The sequence below is a fragment of the Colletes gigas genome, unplaced genomic scaffold (assembly GCF_013123115.1).
Source record: "Colletes gigas isolate AHSC1104 unplaced genomic scaffold, ASM1312311v1 Colletes_gigas_Sc00005, whole genome shotgun sequence".
In the NCBI taxonomy this organism is placed as follows: Eukaryota; Metazoa; Arthropoda; class Insecta; order Hymenoptera; family Colletidae; genus Colletes; species Colletes gigas.
Window position 1 is genome coordinate 8,678,828 of NW_025106634.1, and position 19,301 is coordinate 8,698,128.

Below are 19,301 nucleotides of genomic sequence, written 5' to 3' on the forward strand. Positions count from 1 at the left end.
GGAAACGTTTAACGTTTAATTGCGAGCGACGGCGACCGAGATACCGAGCAAACGGTCAAGCGCGACGCGAGAATGGCGATGAAACCGTCCGGGGAGAGAGAAACAATTACTAACGGCGGAAGAAAATGAAAAACATTTATTTAAGCCGAGCAACAATGCCGGGCGAAAAGTTGGCGAGCACAAAGCTGCAGCAAACACAAATGAAACGTCGACAAATACTCGGCGTTGCAGTTATTTGAAAACGAATCGTGCGCGCATGCGCGCGTCACTTTCGGGAAAAAAACCAGGGTGGGGATAGGGGGATCTATATAACCCATTCGCGGCGCTGTAATAAAGTTCTTCGGGACTCGAGTCCCGACGAATCATCAGACGACATCTTGATAATTTTATATTTTACAAAATTATCGACAAACTTCTCGACAATTTTAATACCATTTGCTCGTAACGCTTATAAGACACTGTCTCTCGTGTCCTTTGAAATGAAACACCTCCTCGACGGTTCGAAACCATTCCAGAATCCGGCCTGATTACAATGGTGTCGGTTGTCTTCGCCGAAGTCACGCCGGGAGATAATCCAACGGCGGCGGTGGCGGTATTAAAAGTATTCTCAGAATCCTACCAACATATATCGCGTTGGTTGGTGGAACAGTTTATTTATTTAACGCGTTCGGGAAGAAACGGTTGCTGTAATTACATACTGGTTCGTGGAACGAGTTCGTTTCGTTTCTTTTACGCCGTGGGACGGTCCTTACCGCGAAGAGTTTACTTCCGATTGTAGATCCTTGATCCAGTTCATTAGACGAGCTACGAAAAGTAACGGTCGAGTCGTTAAACTCTTGAAAAAAGTTCGCCTATCCACTTGGATTAATACTACGGTCCAGCCGGGTGTATCTCGCGACGAAAAGTAGCTGAGGGTAACTAGGAACTTTTCATTATGTCCCCGTAGTGCTCTTTACAGCGGCTCTCGAAGGCGTTTCGTTCGTGTTTCTTGTCCGCCCTCGCGGAACACGGTCTCTCCCGTTCGGTCTCCCGATGTTTTCGGGTGGCCGTTGAGCGTCGACGACATTGTTCTCAATCTTGGGAATGGTTCGGCAATTCCCGCGGATTAGCACGAAGGCTTCGTCTGATTTATACATTGGAAAACCATAGCCGTGCGGAGGAAATAAAGTGCAGTTAACCGTTTTCGTTGGCTCGGTTCGCCACCGCCGAGCTTTCAACCGCGGACCAAAAATAACTGCCCTCCTAAAAATTTCTACGAAAGATATCTTCAACGGGGACGCCCAATTATTCCGAAATAGAGGCAACGATTTCTAGTTTTTTTCGACCAGGGAAATTCCTTGGGTTTTTATTACGTTTCGGCGCGGGCGTCGAGGGGAACGCGTGTCGCGCAATATTTTTACGAATATCGGGAAACGGGGAAACAATTTATCGTCCCATCGAATTTTACTTTTAGACAGTGCAAACATATTCGACATCGAAGGGATTACCGAATGTTTGCACTGACGTTGATCGATAAACGAGGCCTCCGGTTCTTATGAAATTCAGTTCGGCGGGCATGATGGATCGTTGCAGTCATTTTGTCTGCGCTCCGTATTAAGGACGAGCGGGGAAAAAAAAATTTTTGCTAGAAAAGAAAAAAAAAAATGCGCGCGAAAAGCCTCGGTTAAGTGCTCCACAATTAATTCCAGAACATTTTTCCGCGCGAGCGTGGAAAAAGTGTGAATCCACAAACGTTCCGTCGAGCACTAAAGGAATATGGATATAATGGACGTATTGTTCGAAAAAAGCCGTACACGAACGAAGCAAAAGGAGGGGAAAAAGATTGAACATTAAAAAAGAATTCGTTTGAAAGGAACAAGGATGACGAAGTGACGTGATTTTTGCCGATGAAAGTACGACGTTTTCGGTTACGTTTCCAGAGGTGTCTGCCGGAAACTTTAACGAGAAATTAAAATTAAAAAAAAAAAAAATCCCTAGCATAAAGCACGTCACGGCGAAGCGCAATACATTACCACGTTTACAGACGGCGAACTAGTTTTTTTATTAAAGACATTAGAGAGAAAAATAAACATTTGTACATTTTCCAGGATAATTCGTCGGAACGCTCCGAGCTTTTAATTTCATCGAGACAATTACACGAAACGTAAATCACCAGAATTTGCCCCGTTGCTTGTTTAAAACGAAATTTGTAGCTAAATAAGAATTTCGCCTGCCTCTGGTCATCGGCGACTAAGTTGTTACGAAGTTCCACGAACAACTAGTCCGTCACGGTGCACACAAGTAACCGTGCTAACTGATAAATTGCTAGACGTTGCATTGATATAGATTGCACAATGATACATCATAGAATATGAATGTATGTAGGTCGTCATAGATCACTGCACTGAAAGACGAGGGTTGATTGATTAATAAGCTCGTCTATTACCGCGTTACACGAACAGCCGAGATAAAAACACGCTATTCCCGACGCTTGGAGAAATATGTCACTCTAAATGGACGATCGGATCGAAAAACGAATACGGGTATGATGAAAATAGTTGATTCTAACTACTTTGGAAAATTGGCTGCGCAGATCTATCTTTTATACGGTTGATTTTAAAAGTATAAAGCTACGCAAATCTACGCATTTGAAACTGGTCGTGGGGCATTCTCAATTTGTCGTGGGGCATATGAAATTGACCGTGGCCAGTTCGCAATTTGCCGTGGGGCATTTGGAATTTGCAGTGGATCATTTGGAACTGATCATCCCCAAATTACAGCAGATCCTTTGTATCGTAGGCCAATTGGAATTTATTATAGGTCGCACGTAATTTCCCCCCGTGGGGCACTTGCATTTTCCAGTGGGTCACTTGCATTTTCCAGAGGCACTTGCCTTTGACAGTGGGTCACTTGCATTTTCTCGTGGGTCACTTGCCTTTTCCGGCGACTCACTTGCATTTGCCAGTGGGGCACTTGCCTTCCCCCGTGGGTCACTTGCATTCCCCGGTGGGGCACTTGCCTTTGACAGTGGGCCATTTGCCTTTGACCGTGGGTCATTTGCCTTTTCCCCGTGTGTCACTTGCATTTTCCAGTGGGTCACTCGTAATTTACCGTGGGTCATTTCGAATTTACCGCAGATTCCGTTCAATTTATCACGAATCACCGGCAACTTATCGTGCATTGCGCCGAATTTAGCCCCGATCGCGTTGCCAAAACGTATCCGAAACATATATAACCGAGCGACGAATCGTTGCAAAAAGGCATCTAAAAAGGTTCGATCCGATTGGCTTTTATCGTGGTCCGGCGTGCGCGGCCGGCCATCCACGGATTCTCGTAAATAGGTCCACCCCCCCATCGAATAACAATATCCAATCGCCTAACGACTCCCACGGTGGGTCACTCCGCGCAACATCTTCGCGAACTTTGGCAGTTCACTTGTAGCTGGTAATAACGTGTCTCGCTGGCGGAGACGCGCCGCGCGCGGTTTCGCGAAAAAGTTAAAAGTTTCTTCGCGACGCTCGATGTCAAAACCGGATACGTAAAAGGCGATCCGCGGAAAGTTTTCGGTTCCGTCGCGTTCCTCGGGGATATGGCTCCTCTCGGGAAAGCTTTTCTCGCCCTGTTCTTTTTTAAGCTCCGCTCCCGGAGCACGTACTTAACGGGCAACGGCGGTTTCCGGCGCGGCAGTAAACCACTCCCGTTCTTTCGGGCGAAATTTACGGATCAATGGTATCGTCTTCACTCGTTACCGTGGTCCGTCTTCGTTCTCCCCTCCAAAGCTGCTCGTTTCGCCGAAAAATTACACACGAGTCGATCTCGCGAGCCTGCGGGCTTCTCCGCGGGCCACGAAGAATTTAAACGAGCTAAGCGCGCCGCGCGAAATGATATAACCGCGCGACCGATACGAGCACAGGGGATTGTATCGATCCCCGAAGGAATTTATAGTTACCCAGATAACATTTACTTATGGCTTTCGAATACAGAATTTCCTCTCGCAACGGAATCCCGGGGAATCTCCGGTCCCGTTGGTTTAAACGCCAACGGTACATCACCGGGGCGAAACTTCTTATCCTTTGGAAATATCGTTTCTCTCATTTCGCGGTTCGTATTCGGATGATAGATGTTACCGTGCACGTATGTATAATTCATCGAAATTGATGCCCCCCTTTTTCTCTTGCACGCGTCCACGTTGAATTCCTCCAGCGACGGGAAGCCCCGCGGAATACTATATCCGTGCCGTCCCGATAACATACTTTCGTATCGTCCCGAAAATGCATCCCCGGGTCTGTTCCTCGTCGTAACGGTTCAAGGAACCGGTGAGGGGGGGGCGGGAGAATAAGCAAAACGAAACCTTTTCAGGCGGCCTCGCCTTTCCTTTTCGCGTTCTTATTTCGCGTTCGCCCAGCTTCCACGGCCGCGATTGCGTCCATTTTTCTTGCAAATAGAACCTCATATATTTTAATATACGCTTCCATTAAAAACGCGACTGCCATCGGGGGCGTCTCGTATTTCCACGCGTATTACCAGCAACGCGGAAAAGCCCGACGGTCCAAATACATTGGGTTTCGTCTGTTGCTTTTTTCCGCATAAAACGGTCCTCGATGATCCGACCTAATTCTACGAAACACACCCCTGACAACAGATTGAATCATCGATCGGTCTGCACGGGTATAAAAAAGAAACGTATACAGGGTGTTCGGCCACACCTGGGGAAAATTTTAACGGGAGATTCTAGAGTCAAAAATAATACGAAAATCAAGAATAACAATTTGTTGATCGAGGCTTCGTTAAAAAGTTATTAACGTTCAAAGTTACGCCTGCGCGCGCACACAGCTGTTCGGAGGTTGCCGTCTCACAGGCGTAACTTTGATCGTTAATAACTTTTTAATGAAGCCTCGATCAATAAATTGTTATTCTCGATTTTCGTGTTATTTTGGTCTCCAGAATCTTCTACTAAAATTTTTCCCCAAAGTGGCTGAACACCCAGTATACGATCCACGTTTTTAGACGCCTTTTGGCGAAATTGATTTCGTTTAATTATCTCGAAACGTTCGAAAACGGGACGCGCGCAACAAAGGCTCGAAATCCATTAGAAATATTATCAGTTCGCGAGAAAGCGTCTCCCGCTAGAAAGTAACGAGAAACGTCCCCTTGGTGCCGGCTCATTTGCATAAAACGCACCTAATTACGGAATAACACTGCTCGGGGGGTCGTTTCTCTCTGCAAAGAGCACGCCGCAGAAGGTAACTCGATGCAGGGGAATTTTAATATTTCCTGAAAGGAACTTCTGAAAATTAGCGCCCGCGTCTAAGCAGCAGCCGCCTCTCCTCCCACGCTGCTCGCGCTCTGTGCGATTTCCTTGGGAATTAGCGAGAGGGGCTATCAACACCGGAACCGGATGAACGTTAACAGACAAACTCGGGGCCCGTGGAACACTGTCGAATAATAACATTTGCGTAATATTACCGGGGCATACGTAATTCCGGAGGCACACGGGTACCGTAGAAAATTGACAAACGCGGGATAGCGCGGTAGGGAAGGGTGGGGAGAAGGGTTGGATTGGGTTGGGCGAGAGGAGTGGGACGTAGCAGAGATAGTCGGGTAACATGAAAGCAGCCATATGAAACCATGAAGCCCGAACTAACTTCCAAGTTGCTTCTAATGGTAATGGATACCAACCAACCTCTACCCAGCCTCGCCGAACGGTAAAATCTGTATCATATTTCGAACACTTGGCGAGAACTACTTTTCGTCGTTGCGTTATCAGAGCACGCCGCGCGGCGCCGTCTTTGTTCGCGAACGAATAATAAAGGAGATCGTAAGCAACGAGCTCGCACCAACGATCTACGGGGGTATCGGTTACAAGATAGAAACACTGTCTCATTCCGTATTAGCCGTCGAGCCGTCTCGGGGAATCTGATCTTCCATGAAAACCTGGTAGCAGACTACTAATTTGAGGGACTAATTAACGAAGAGAATTGCTAGAGGCCCCGCCTTAGCCGCGGGGGACATCTAATGGTCAATCGATAAGCGTATATGTAGTGATAGGTGATCGGTCGAGATAAAATATCAAATCATTTTGAAAAAATTATTTTTGGATGCGGGGATCAATTATAATCATTTTTGGTGAATAGGCATACCCCCGAAATCCTACCCACTTGCGAGAAAAAAATTCTTTACCGAAAATGCAATGTCTGACCATACCGTTGACATGTTTTACTGAAATTTCATGCAAATCTTTAAAATGTCGTAACTCCTGAACGGATTGGCCGAATTTAATGTTTCAAACGGCAAACAACGCGTATTTCAGTGGAGAATATGTAGAAATTCTAACAATATTCAAGAATTTGTTCCTTAACCCCGTAAAGGTGAGAAAAACCCCATAAAAGAAGTTCAATCTTCAAACAGCCATAACTCCTAGAATAGTGAATATATTGGATTGAAATTTTAGGAGGAAGTAGAGTTAATGGGCGCCTACAAAAAAGTATTGAACAACTTTTCTGTAGAGCGCCAAACAAAATTACTAAAAATCGAAAACTAATTTCTAAGAAAAATCGACAGTGCCTAAATTTTTCGACGAAAAAAAAAAATTTCAAATCATTCTAAAAAAATTATTTTCAGTTGCAGGGGTTAATTACAATCATTTTTGGTGAATAGACATACCCTCGAAATCCTACGCATTTTCTAGAAAAAAATTCTTTACTGACGTAACAAACATAATCTGTGGCCAGAAATTTGGTCGTCTGAATCCAGTATTTCGAGCGTTTGTCGCAACACGTGAATAGTTCCAGAAACATCACATTACCGTTATGGATTGGGCTTCGTGTTCCTCGGAGTGTGAATCCCATAGGGAACGTTTGGATGATCGCAATGGGTCATGTTTACCATAATAATCGACAACGTTCGAGGGTAGAGGAACATAAAACGGCTATTTCGACAGCACGACGAACAATATCGCTGAAAATCGTTGATAACGTAATGAAATTTAAGAACGATCTAAAACCACTATTTCAAACGCACGGCAAACAATTTTCACTTTAATTTTTTTGTAGTTTGATCGTCGATAATAGCGAGACCTTTTGGTTCGAATGACCATTGACCGGTATCGATAACGCGAAACGAATTATAGTTGGGAAATCGTGAAGTAGAATGGATAACATTAGTATAACTGTAACGAGCAAACCCGTAATAAATTTCCATCGTCGATAATGGTTATCGGCAACGGGAACAAAATTTCGGTCGCTTATGATCGTTATTCGTAATTAAAAACGTTTTAGTCGGGCGAATAATTGTTATCCTATAACTTTTCTTTATTTTGGTATAGAACGGTTCGGTTCCCCGTTGTTACGGTTATTCGTTCCAATGGAAATTATTATAATTAATGACACTTTGTATTTAAATGAAGTTAGTATTCGCGAATGGCCTTATAAATATGAAATGGACAAAAATTACGATTCCGCGAAATACGAAATACGAAATAATTTTAAACGGAATAGAATTTTTAAGCAGTTTTATTTAAGTACACTTTTATCCGTAATTCCTTATGGATTAAAATATATACGTATATGTGGAAAGGAACATTATGTAAAGAATTGCGGAATTATTTGTGCCGAGGAATGTTGAATAAAATAATTATTACGCGCGTAGTATCGTTTTATCTGGGCCGTACGAATTATTAATTCCTTTAAATGTCGAATATTAAATTCCTCAAACATTAAACGTATGCTTTCAAATATTGAATCCGTGCACCCTGTACAATTACGTAACGCAGCATGCGTCATGTAACGACCAAACCCCCCTCCCCCCCTCCCGGGCTCCTTTCATTTTTATTATTATTATTTATTTGCAAATCGATAACGTGAAATTCAAACCGACGTTGAGCGGGCACAATTACTCGTGCGTTCGTATTGATTAATTTACCAGTGTGGCTGGAATATTAGCCGTGGATTTTAAAAAAAGGAAGAAATTTCATCCGTATTCCAGACGACTAATTATGTCCCTGGCAATTCGATGACGACTTGTCGACCGTCGCCTCGAACGGAATCGAAAAATTTACGTGAAAAATATTGCAACGATTTAAGTTTTCCTACACCGTATTTAGTTTCGTCGTGTGTTTTAAGCACGAGGCAATATTATTAAATATCGACAGGAGCGTGCACTTTAAAAATAAATGCATGCACGGAAGAAACGGCGACGGTGAATTTCCGCGATGGCTATTGCCGGGGGCACGGAGCGTTTCGGAAGCGATTTTACGGTTGTAATCCAGGTCCCGGAGTCGCCATTCCCCCGGTACCGATCAAATATTACGAGTCGGGCGAATCGCGGCCGCTCTCGTTCCGTCGGATCGGGTTCATTGTTTTCGACAAGCGCGCGGGGCCGTTTGTATCGTTCATTACCAAACGATGTTCGTAAATTCTCGCCAGTTATGTTGTTTACGTTCTTGCCGAGAGTCCGCTGGAACGATCGGGTACCGGTCGCCACCCTTTATTCATCCCCGATCGGCTCGCGGTCCCGGGGGGCCGTTGCTCCCACATCCCCCTTCTGCAGCTGTAATTCGTTTTAATAAATTGATAATAAGTTTTGACCCCACACCCGGTTTATGGAAATTTCCGGGTTCGCGCGCCGGTTGTTATTGTCCCTCCCCTCTCCGCTTCATCGTTTCCACCGCCCCCCCCCGAAACACTATACCCCCGTCTGACGATTTATTAAACGATCCGTTTGAGAATTTATAACCGATAGCAACGGGTTGCGTATCAGCGAGCGCGTAAATTGTAATTTGAACGCGAGAATGCTTCTCCCTCTCGCCGACCCCGCCGAGCCCCGTAAAGTGTTATGCTAATTAGCCTCGGTGCCTTGTTAACAATTCCATTCGAATTCCGTAGACACGGCGCGAGAGCCGGGGCGTTTCGTTAAAATTGCTTCAATTTCAACGCGAACCTTTAAACACGGGCACCGTGATTTGTCCAAGCTTTCCTGTACTCGAGTACTCGAACGCCTCGGTGGACTTCTGATCGTTCGAATATTTTGTAAGCTGTTGCAGTTTAATTTTATCAAGCAACGTTCGCGTTAGGCCCATTTTTACGACTAGAAATATTTTTCTCCGCTGGAAAAAGATGCCCTGGGCACTCGAGCACTTTTGTGGGTCACTCGCAATTTATCGTGGGTCACTCCTAATTTCTCCATGGGTCATTTAACCGTTCATCACTGGCAACGTTATTTTGGGTCACTTGGAACTTACTTGGGTGGGTCACTTGCAATTCCTCCGTGGGTCACTTGGAACTTACTTGAGTGGGGCACTTGCATATCCTCCGTGGGTCACTTAGAACTTACTTGGGTGGGTCACTCACAATTTATCGTGGGTCATTCACAAATTATCGTGGTCACTCCTAATCCCCCGTGGGGCATTTGCCATTTCTCACTGGTAAGATTATTTTGGGTCACTTGAAACTTACTTGGGTGTGTCACTTGCAATTCCTCCGTGGGTCATTTGAAATTCCTCGTGGACTTCCCCTAATGCCTCCGTGGGGCACCCCTAATTCCCCCGTAGCACATTTGCCATTTATTTTAAGACATTTGAAACTTACGTGGGTGGATCACTCACAATATATCGTGGGTCACTCACAATGTATCGTGGGTCACTCCTAATTTCTCCGTGGGGCATTCACCATTCATCACTGGCAACGTTACTTTGGGTCACTTGAAACTTGGGTGGGTTACATGCAATTCCTCCGTGGGTCATTTGAAATTCCTCCGTGGGTCACTCCTAATCCCCCGTGGGGCATTTGCCATTTCTCACTGGTAAACTTATTTTGGGTCACCTGAAACTTACTTCTGTGGGGTCAGCTCGCAATTCATCGTGGGTCAACCCTAGCTTATCGTGGGTCAGCCCTAATTTATCACAGACCCCTCTGCAACGAATCCGTGGGCGACTCGTTATAAATCGCTCGAAATTTATCGCCAGTCAATTATCGGTTATCGCGAGTCTGGCCCGAATTAATCGCGGATCGTTCGCGATTTAATATCCGCCACCCAGGGTTTCTCGTGGGTCATTCCGGGGACTATAATACTCGACAACTCGGATGCTCAAAGTTACTCGAACGGTTTCTGTACCCCCGAGCGGAGGGCAGGGCTCTCCTCGAGCGAATCGAAGAAACAGGACGGGACCGTAATGGTTACTTTTTGCTTCTTCGTCGAAACGCAATTTGCCAAGACCCGAATACGGCGAACTATGCTGCTGCGTCTCTTGTTTTCTTTGCGCGTGTGGTTCAGTTTCTTTTCTTTTTTTTTTTTGTTTGTCTTCGTACGAATATTTACCGCCGGTCCCTTGACAAATTCCGCGTTTCGTTGCACGGTGCAGAGGAGGAACGGAGATTCCATTTAACCGCGGATAAGCGAATTTCCGGGCAATTCGGTTTCCGGAGTCGGGGAAATAAATTCGTTGGCCGGGGAAAATGAGATCCCCAGCCCTGTTTCCGACTAACGAGCAGCCGGACGAATATTTGCTACCCCCGGAGTTGTTATTGCTTAATTTGTTTTATTCCATTCTACGTTTTCTTTTTTTTTTCGCCTCCCTCTCTCTCTCTCGGTTCCGTTTCGTCATATTTTATTCCTTTATCTTTGCCCGATACAGGTGATCAACTACGACAGTCTCAGGGGCGGCGTATCGGTGATCACGGAGAAGGGGGAAGTTACAACCTCGTATCTTCTGGTGCAGCGTGCCCAGACTGCAGATAGCGGCCAGTATACCTGCCATCCTAGCAATGCTAATACAAAGACTGTCTTGGTGCACGTTCTTAACGGTATGTACGTAAGTTCCCTGGAACTTTAAATCTGTCCATGGTACGATTTCTCGCGTTTCCCGCTGTTTTAAAGAACCCCCGGCTACTTTCTCGCGTACCGTCTTTTATCAGAAAGCTGTTCAAATCATTCCCAGACTCCTATCCGGGAATGTAAAAGACCCTCTGGAAACGAGATTGAATTCGCGACCTGGACGACGTTGTTCGCGTCGAGTTACACGCAGCTCGGAATCGAATCGAGGTTGAGTCTTGTAACTGGAAAATCGTTATTTACGGGGGCACGAAATTTTTGATCGACCGTGATCGATCGAATGCTGTCGCGTCGAAATAAATTGCCGTTCAAGGTCACTTGCTCCCACCGCGAATCAAATCGAGACAAATTTTTTTTTACCAGTTCAATTAATTGTTCGAGTTAAACTTAATAATGTTTATCATCGATGGTGGTATTATGTAAAATCGAACATTTATTGTGGGTTCAGTACGTGTTGAAGAATAATTACAATGTAACAAGAGTGTAAAAGACAAGCTCTCGTTTCCGTGCGCCTTCGTTCCGCGAACGTTCGGCGACATTGTTGACTCAGGTGGCCCCCGACCGTTACGTTTAACGGACAACGTGGACGAGCCGACGAGCTGGAGAAACCGTTCGGCATCGGTCAGTTCACGTCGAGACGTAGAGAAGCGCACGTCGAAGCATTCCTATAAATTATCGTTCTTTTCTGTTAAATATATTCGTTCGTTAAAATAATCGTTTGTCAATCCTTGATCCGTATGATCCTACATTTAATATATTTTGTTGTTACAAACGGGATAAGGGCCGTTGAAATTTCGAGTTCGAACAAACAACAAAAAAAGAAAAAAAGGCAAAGAAATTGTTTCGTGTATTTTATAACAGAGTGGAAAACAATTGCTACTCGTTATTCCACTTTTTCCAGCATTTCATGCGTCGGTACTAACAATGATAAATATGCACGGTCATGTATATTTTAAAAACAGAAAAAATTACAATCAAACGAGGGGTTTACGTTCCGCTGATAAAACCAATCAGCTAATGTATCGGTACATAAAAAACGAATTCGAAATATCCCATGCATATTTAACATTATCCCCAATAAACAAATCTGCTTGGTAATAAAAATTTCTCGACGTAGAATTTTTGTTAGTATAGTACCTAAATTCAGAGACCTGATATTTTGTACAAAGATGTTTCTTTTATTTCTTTTATTAATATTAAGTGCAGTCGCAACGTTCCGAAGAAAATTAAGAAAAAAAAGCGTTGCAACGATGCCTGTATCGAGAGAGAGAGGACGGGATCGCTCGGGTCATTTCCTCTCTGAACATCAGAGAACTACTTTCATCGATGCACATTTCCACATTGTAAAGGCAAAAGCCCAGGGCTTTTAATATCGAATGCAAAGCGCACTTATGTTTATCCAGAAAAAGAAAAACCGTTCGCTCTCTCCCATCGTGAAGCGTGTGCCATAAGCTCCCCGGTAAATGTACTTTATTGTTTTTAATAACGTACCCTCGCTAATTACATCGAATGTTCGTTATTTTCGCGAAAAGATTAACGTATTCGAAAAGTTACGGCGCCCAGCGAGCATCGAAACGCGTGCATCTGATAATTAACGAGAACAGGTCGACGCCGGAAACTTTTGAATTCTACGTGGAAAAAAAAAAAAATATTCGAAATAATTAAATGCCATCGTACAATATTTATTCTGGAACCGAGTTTCTTTCCAGCGTGTTCTCCCTTTCGTTCGACTCGCGTATTCTTTCCCTTTGTTAATTTAAAATATTATCGACGGAATTACGAACGAGGAGACCCCACGGAGTCGAGGCAAGTTTCGTTCGCGAATAAGACAGAGATTTCAGATTCAGTGAAACGGGCAGGTAACCAGGATTCTTAAAGAGGATTATACTCGTCTGTGATAGTTAAAAGACGCGGAAAATATAGAGAATATATACCGGAGGGTTTTGTATTAAAATTTCAAATTGTTTTGGCGCTTATAGCTCCCTGCGCGAAAAGTTCCGCACAGAGACAGGTTTCACGTTCCGCTCCCGAACGAAAATAACCCCCCTTAAGCCTCGACTGATAGGATGGGATCAAAAACGACTCACTGTCTTCTTTTAAAGCGCCGTTTCTGATTGGTTACAGCAATCAACTACTCGAAACTTTGTGTACTCTGCCTTAAGTCTCTAATCGAACTTTAAGCGTAGTTGGAAGAAGTTGAATTGCCAATAGACGGGTAACTTGAATCTGTTGTTTATTGGCAACCTTTTGCAGCGAGCTGGGGCTCTCTCGATCAGACAACTTCTTTTTGTAAACAAAGTCGAAATTAACTCTGTAACCGGGCGCAGAAAAAAACGGGGTAATTTAACTAAACTTTATTCTATTTGACAAGAGATGAAAAGTTGTTGGAATGTTCAAAATTTAGCGCCGTTCAAAAGAATTCGTGAGCTCTTGTGTTTTCGTTTTTGTACGGTATGCGGCGCGACGGTCGAACGAGCGTGACTTGGTTTTGGGTGTGCCGCATGCACCCAATTCTATTTTCTAAGAATTAATAAATAAAATACCTTTGTTACTCAAGAAATCTATCAAAAGTCGATGGCAGTTTCTATTTTTTGAGAATCTAGAGTCCCCCCTTTTCTAACAGAAATTTGCATCCGTTCGAATGTAATAAATTTATCAGGTGAAAAACTCTTGGAAACCGCCATCTTGAGTATCAGAATCACGACGTTAAGACTTTAAATCTCCAAGGGGGGGGGGATTGTTGGTCTGGAAATCTCATTAATGGAGCAAGTTTCGCACCGTATCTGTTGAACGTGTTTTCAATTTTGTTCCGTCGCGTAGCGCGATTATGCCCGGCAGATTATCGAAGGTAAAGTCGAATTAACAAATACTTGCCGAACGGAAGCTTGAGGCAGTGGTGGGAGAGCGCGAAGAGAAAAGAAAGTTCGCTCTTCTGGCGAGGGTGAGATTTCGCGAGTTTCTATTAACTGGTTCGCTAATGAATTCTCGTTAAAAACTGCTTCGTTGTCGTAATCGTGTTTCTCTACGAAACTGCCGAGCTTCCACGGTCCTCCCCCCTCTCCTCCTCCTCCCGCCACGACTCCCCCTGGTGTCCTGTAAAAGAAAAAAGCTCGCCAGTATTTCATAACGCGACCCCGGAGTCGTGCGTTTCCCCCGAACGACCCCGTTTACAAAACGAATGAATCCGATCGCTCTCTTGGCAGGAGATAACGGTCTTAGCAAAAACCATTCAGCCGAGCGAGAAGAGTAATTAAAGAGATTTCTCGGAGTGCTGCGGCCGCTGAGCTCGGCCATTGTTGCAACGGCCAGCAAAACCCGTGCCACGGATAGCCTTGGAAAGTAGAATTCGGGATTAAGGGATGGAGAGAGGATATGTCTGACAGAAAAAGATAAACGTCTATCGGCGGCTGGCGCTGGAGTTTATCATAAAATCGATGTAGGTTGATTCGGTGACCGCCGCCACCCTAATAACATTCCTTATTGACAGCCAATCAACCACTAACGATCACGTTTTATCGATCTTCCAATAAATGATCAGTTTTTTAGGTTACATTTATCTCCAGGTCATGGAAAGTGTTTCAAATCGTCCTGGAAAAAATATTTTTGGTTGCGGGTGTTAGTTACGATCATTTTTGGTCGATAGACATACCCTCGAATTTTTACGCATTTTCCAGAAAAAAATTCGAGTAGGTGCAGAGATATTCAAAAAATTAAAGAATTTCAAATCGTTTAAAAAAAATTATTTTCGGCTGCAGGGGTCAATTACAACAATTTTTGGTGAATAGACATACCCCCGAAATCCTACCCACTTTCGAGAAAAAAATTCCAGTAGATGCTAAGATTTTCGACAAAATTAAAAAATTTTAAATCGTTCTGGAAAAATTATTTTCGGCTGCAGAGGTCAATTATAATCATTTTTGGTGAATAGACATATCCCCGAATTCCTACGCATTTTCGAGAAAAAAATTCTTTACCGAAAATACAATTTCTGACCATACCATTGACATGTTTCACTGAAATTTCATGCAAATCTTTAAAATGTCATAACTCCTGAACGGATTGGCCGATTTCAATGTTTCAAACGGCAAACAACGCGTATTTTAGTGGAGAATATGTAGAAATTCTAAAAATATTCAAAAAGTTGTTCCCAAATCTCGTAAAGTGAGAAAAACCCCATAAACGAGGTTAAATCTTCAAACAGCCATAACTCCTAGAATAGTGATTATATTGGATTGAAATTTTAGAAGGAAGTAGTTCATGGGTACCTACAAAAAAGTATTAAACAACTTTTCTGTAGAGCGTCAAACAAAATTACTAAAAATCAAAAACTAATTTCTAAGAAAAATCGACAGTAGGTAGGTGCCTAAATTTTTCAACGAAAAAAAAAAATTTCAAATCGTTCCAAAAAAATTATTTTCAGTTGCAGGGGTCAATCACAATCATTTTTGGTCATTACACATACCTCCGAAATCCTACACACTTTCGAGAAAAAAAATCGATTTGATATTGAAATCTTTGGGTGAAATTAAAAAATTTCAAATCCGTCTAAAAAAATTATTTTCAATTGCAGGGGTCAATTACAATCATTTTTGGTCATTACACATACTCCCGAAATCCTATGCACTTGCGAGAAAAAAATTCGAATAGGTATTTTTAGAGCTTGATATTCGAGGAAATTTGAAAAGGAAATAACGAATTCTTTTTTCATCTCCGAACTAGACCCGACTTCTTAATATCTACGAAAGTACGGGTCGTTAGTGGAAACGTTCGCTTAACTAACGAACGTTGCATATTTGATTGGCTTAAAATGATGATCCTAGACAGGAGGAGGGCGGAGGGAGCATAATTTTTTTTTTACGCGCAAAAAATGTAATAGATATCCGGTCGAATAAAAAATTTCTGAAAGAGAATTTTCATTCTCGGACATTATAGAATTTTAATTGAACGAGCTGGGAACTTCGTTAAATGTAAGCGTAAAAATGAAAATTAATTACAAATTAAATCAGATAACCGTTTACGCAAGTTACCCGTTCCAGTAAATCTACTTGAAAAGGATCAATAATTAAAGTTTTAATAAAATCCCGTAACGCGGACAAACATAAATACGAAATTTTAATTTAAACATTTTGCATTACTTTATATTTTCAGATATTTTTTACTCGTCGTCCAATAATCGTGATAATCTCAAGCGATCGTTCTCTTTTTAAATCTAATTCGAAGTTAATACTAATAACTTCGTACGTGACGAATACAAGGTAAACAACTTTGATCTTTTGTTTGTTTAATAATAATTGCAATGTGAATCGTAACACGAAATTGTACATGTTTCGCATTAAACAAATCAGAGCTTATACCAATAATGTGTTTACGAGCTATTTATTCAATAATAATTACAATCCGAGTTAAATGCTTCATCTTAATGATTTATTTACATTTGTTCAATGATACTTGCAATCTGAATTATGTAATTAAATTTATATCACACGTTTACTGTACAAATAATACAAAATTGATATATCGAAATTTAAAAAAAAAAATGATGATATAGATATTCGAGTAGAGCGGGACGCGTGTAAAAATAGTAAAAAATATTTAACCACACGACCGTAACAAACATCATCACGGTCGATGGAAGAGGGAAGAAGAGGGAACAAAAAAGCTGTTAATTTCAACCATCCATTGAATTAGCAAGCGAGACGGTTATGTCCACGGAAACGTTTACGTCCACAAGCGTTAAAAAGCGCGTGCAAAACTTCAAACGCGTATTTTTCAAAATCACGCTGCTCTAATTAGTCGCCATAATACCGCGAGAACGACTAAACCGATCGATTTCGAAACCGACCTCGTGGAACAAATTATTATTTAAACGAAGAGAAAATTTGTATTCGAATAAAAAGTTTGCCCGTCTCTGGGAAAAAAGTGTAATTGTAATTTCCTTGGAAGCGTAAACACCGACGTATCTTGGAAATACTTCGACGCACAAGAACGTAGTCTTTCGGAAAGAGCCCTTATCTAATTTGTAACTTTAATTAAATCAATTTTCTTTGGACTTTGAGAGTTCCCGTAAACGTTGCAATCGTTATTGAAGCAACCTGTATACCCGGTAGATAGCAGGGAAACAATTCCAATAAGACGACGGATGCCACGACGGAATTCAATTTGAATTTTAATCATTGATCCGCAGGGGAACATCCAGCGGCCATGCAACACGGTGGTCAACTGAGGCTGGCGAACCTGCCCTTCGTAATGATCTCGACGACTCTGCTGGCTTTTCTGAACCATCGTTATTGAACGAACGCTCCGCGGGATCACCAATACACTCATCTTAGACATTCATCGGTAATTTAATAAATTATAAAAAAAAAGAAGAAACGATATACCGTAGAGACCTTGGGAAGAACGTGTGCTACACGCGTGAAATTGAATTTTTATATTAAGCGTAGCAATCTATAAGTCCACTTTAAAAGGTAAGGTAAGTATATCGATAGTTGACCATTTGAAAGAATATTCTAATAAAATCTTCCATGTCTTTTTCAGTTCTTCCGGTTGACGAGTACTTCCCTTACGTTCGAATATTTTCTGCTAAATAAATTATTTTGATTAAGTGTAGTACGTTTCAAAAATATAGTTTACTAGCATGCCCTTGTGCAAAAGCAATTTGTGACCAGACGATCGTCCCGACATACATATCCGCGATAATGCAATTCTCTCGCGAGAAAGCGCTCGAGAAGCTTCGCCACCTGGCGGTAACATCGCAGTACTGCTACGGGCGAGGTATCGCGCGGGCCGAATATGCGCATGCGCGCGCAAGTAAACTGTCGTATACAGGGGTCACGTGGTCTGCCAAACAGTCGTGCACATGAAATCTTTGCATATAAATTACGTGTTAATAACACGCTTCTGAGACATGCTACATAGCCTATGCCCGTCCTAGAGTATGCAGGAATAACGTGTCAAAATTTTAGGAAGATCGGTTCAATAGGTCTTGAGTTTTGCGCGAACATAAAAATCGGTTCTCTCTTTATATAATAGTATAGATGGTGTCCTGATAAAAAACGAACCGCTTTCGAGATATCGTGGCTGAGACTGTTGAAAATATGGCTGCTCATCGCGTAGACGTGGCCGTTAATAACGGAATAAGATGAAAGAGGCAGATAATGGGAAAAGTCTAAAAAGAATTTCAGAATTATTCCCGCGGTCGTTTTGGTGTGTGTTGTATTGTTTACCACAAAACAACGATCAATTCTCAATATACGCCGTAGCTTTGTGCCCCACACACACCTTCCACCGACATCGATTCCCAAGCATCGTTCATGGATTTGAATGGTTCTATTAATCATATTCCGCGGAATAACACCGAACGCGTGCTAAATCCCAGCCTGAAATTTATCTGGACATCGGAAAGGATTAATAATTTCTAAGAAAAATCGACAAGGGGTAGGTGCCTAAATTTTTCGACAAAATTAAAAAATTTCAAATCGTTCTGGAAAAATTATTATCGATTGCAGGCGTCAATTACAATCATTTTTGGTGAATAGGCATACCCCCGAAATCCTACACACTTTCGAGAAAAAAATTCGAAAAGGTGTGAAATTTTTCGACGAAATTGAAAAGTTTCAAATCATTCTGGAAAAATTATTTTCGTTTGCAGGGATCAATTCCAACCATTTATGGTGAATAGACATACCCTCGAAATCCTACTCACTTTCGAGAAAAAAATTCGAGAAGGTGTGAAATTTTTCGATGAAATTGAAAAGTTTCAAATCATTCTGGAAAAATTATTTTCGGCTGTAGGGTTCAATTACAATCATGTTTGGTCATTACACATTTTCCCGAAAACCTACGCACTTTCGAGAAAAAAATTCTTTACCGAAAATACAATGTCTGACCATACCGTTGACATGTTTCACTGAAATTTCATGCGAATGTTTAAATTGTCATAACTTCTGAACGGATTGGAGGATTTTAATGTTTCAAACGGCAAACAACGCGTATTTTGGTGAAGAATATGCAGAAATTCTAAAAATATCCAAAAAGTTGGTCCCTAACCCCGTAAAGTGAGAAAAAACCCCATAAAAGAGGTTCAATCTTCAAATAGCCATAACTCCTAGAATAGTGAATATATTGGATTGAAATTTTAGGAGGAAGTAGAGTTCATGGGTACCTACAAAAAAGTATTAAACAACTTTTCTGTAGAGCGTCAAACAAAATTACTAAAAATCAAAAACTAATTTCTAAGAAAAATCGACAGTAGGTAGATGCCTAAATTTTTCGGCGAAATTAAGAAATTTCAAATCCGTCTAAAAAAATTATTTTCAATTACAGGGGTTAATCACAATCATTTTTGGTCATTATACATACTCCCGAAATCCCACGCACTTTCGAGAAAAAAATTCGAATAGGTGCTGAGATTTTCGAAAAAATTAAAAAATTTTAAATCGTTCTAAAAAAATTATTTTCAGTTACAAGGGTCAGTTACGATCATTTTTGGTTAT

The 19,301-nt window shown here is 42.0% G+C and overlaps 1 protein-coding gene across 1 annotated transcript in view; it reads left to right on the top strand.

The window, feature by feature from the left end:
• Positions 1-19,301, top strand: part of LOC122395164 (lachesin-like) — a 79,034-nt gene that overhangs the window by 56,021 nt on the left and 3,712 nt on the right. Inside the window, exons 5-6 of the mRNA XM_043392543.1 lie at positions 10,610-10,778; positions 16,991-17,145. Coding sequence (XP_043248478.1) covers positions 10,610-10,778; positions 16,991-17,097 — 276 coding nt within the window. The 3' untranslated portion in view covers positions 17,098-17,145. The remainder of the gene's footprint in view (positions 1-10,609; positions 10,779-16,990; positions 17,146-19,301) is intronic.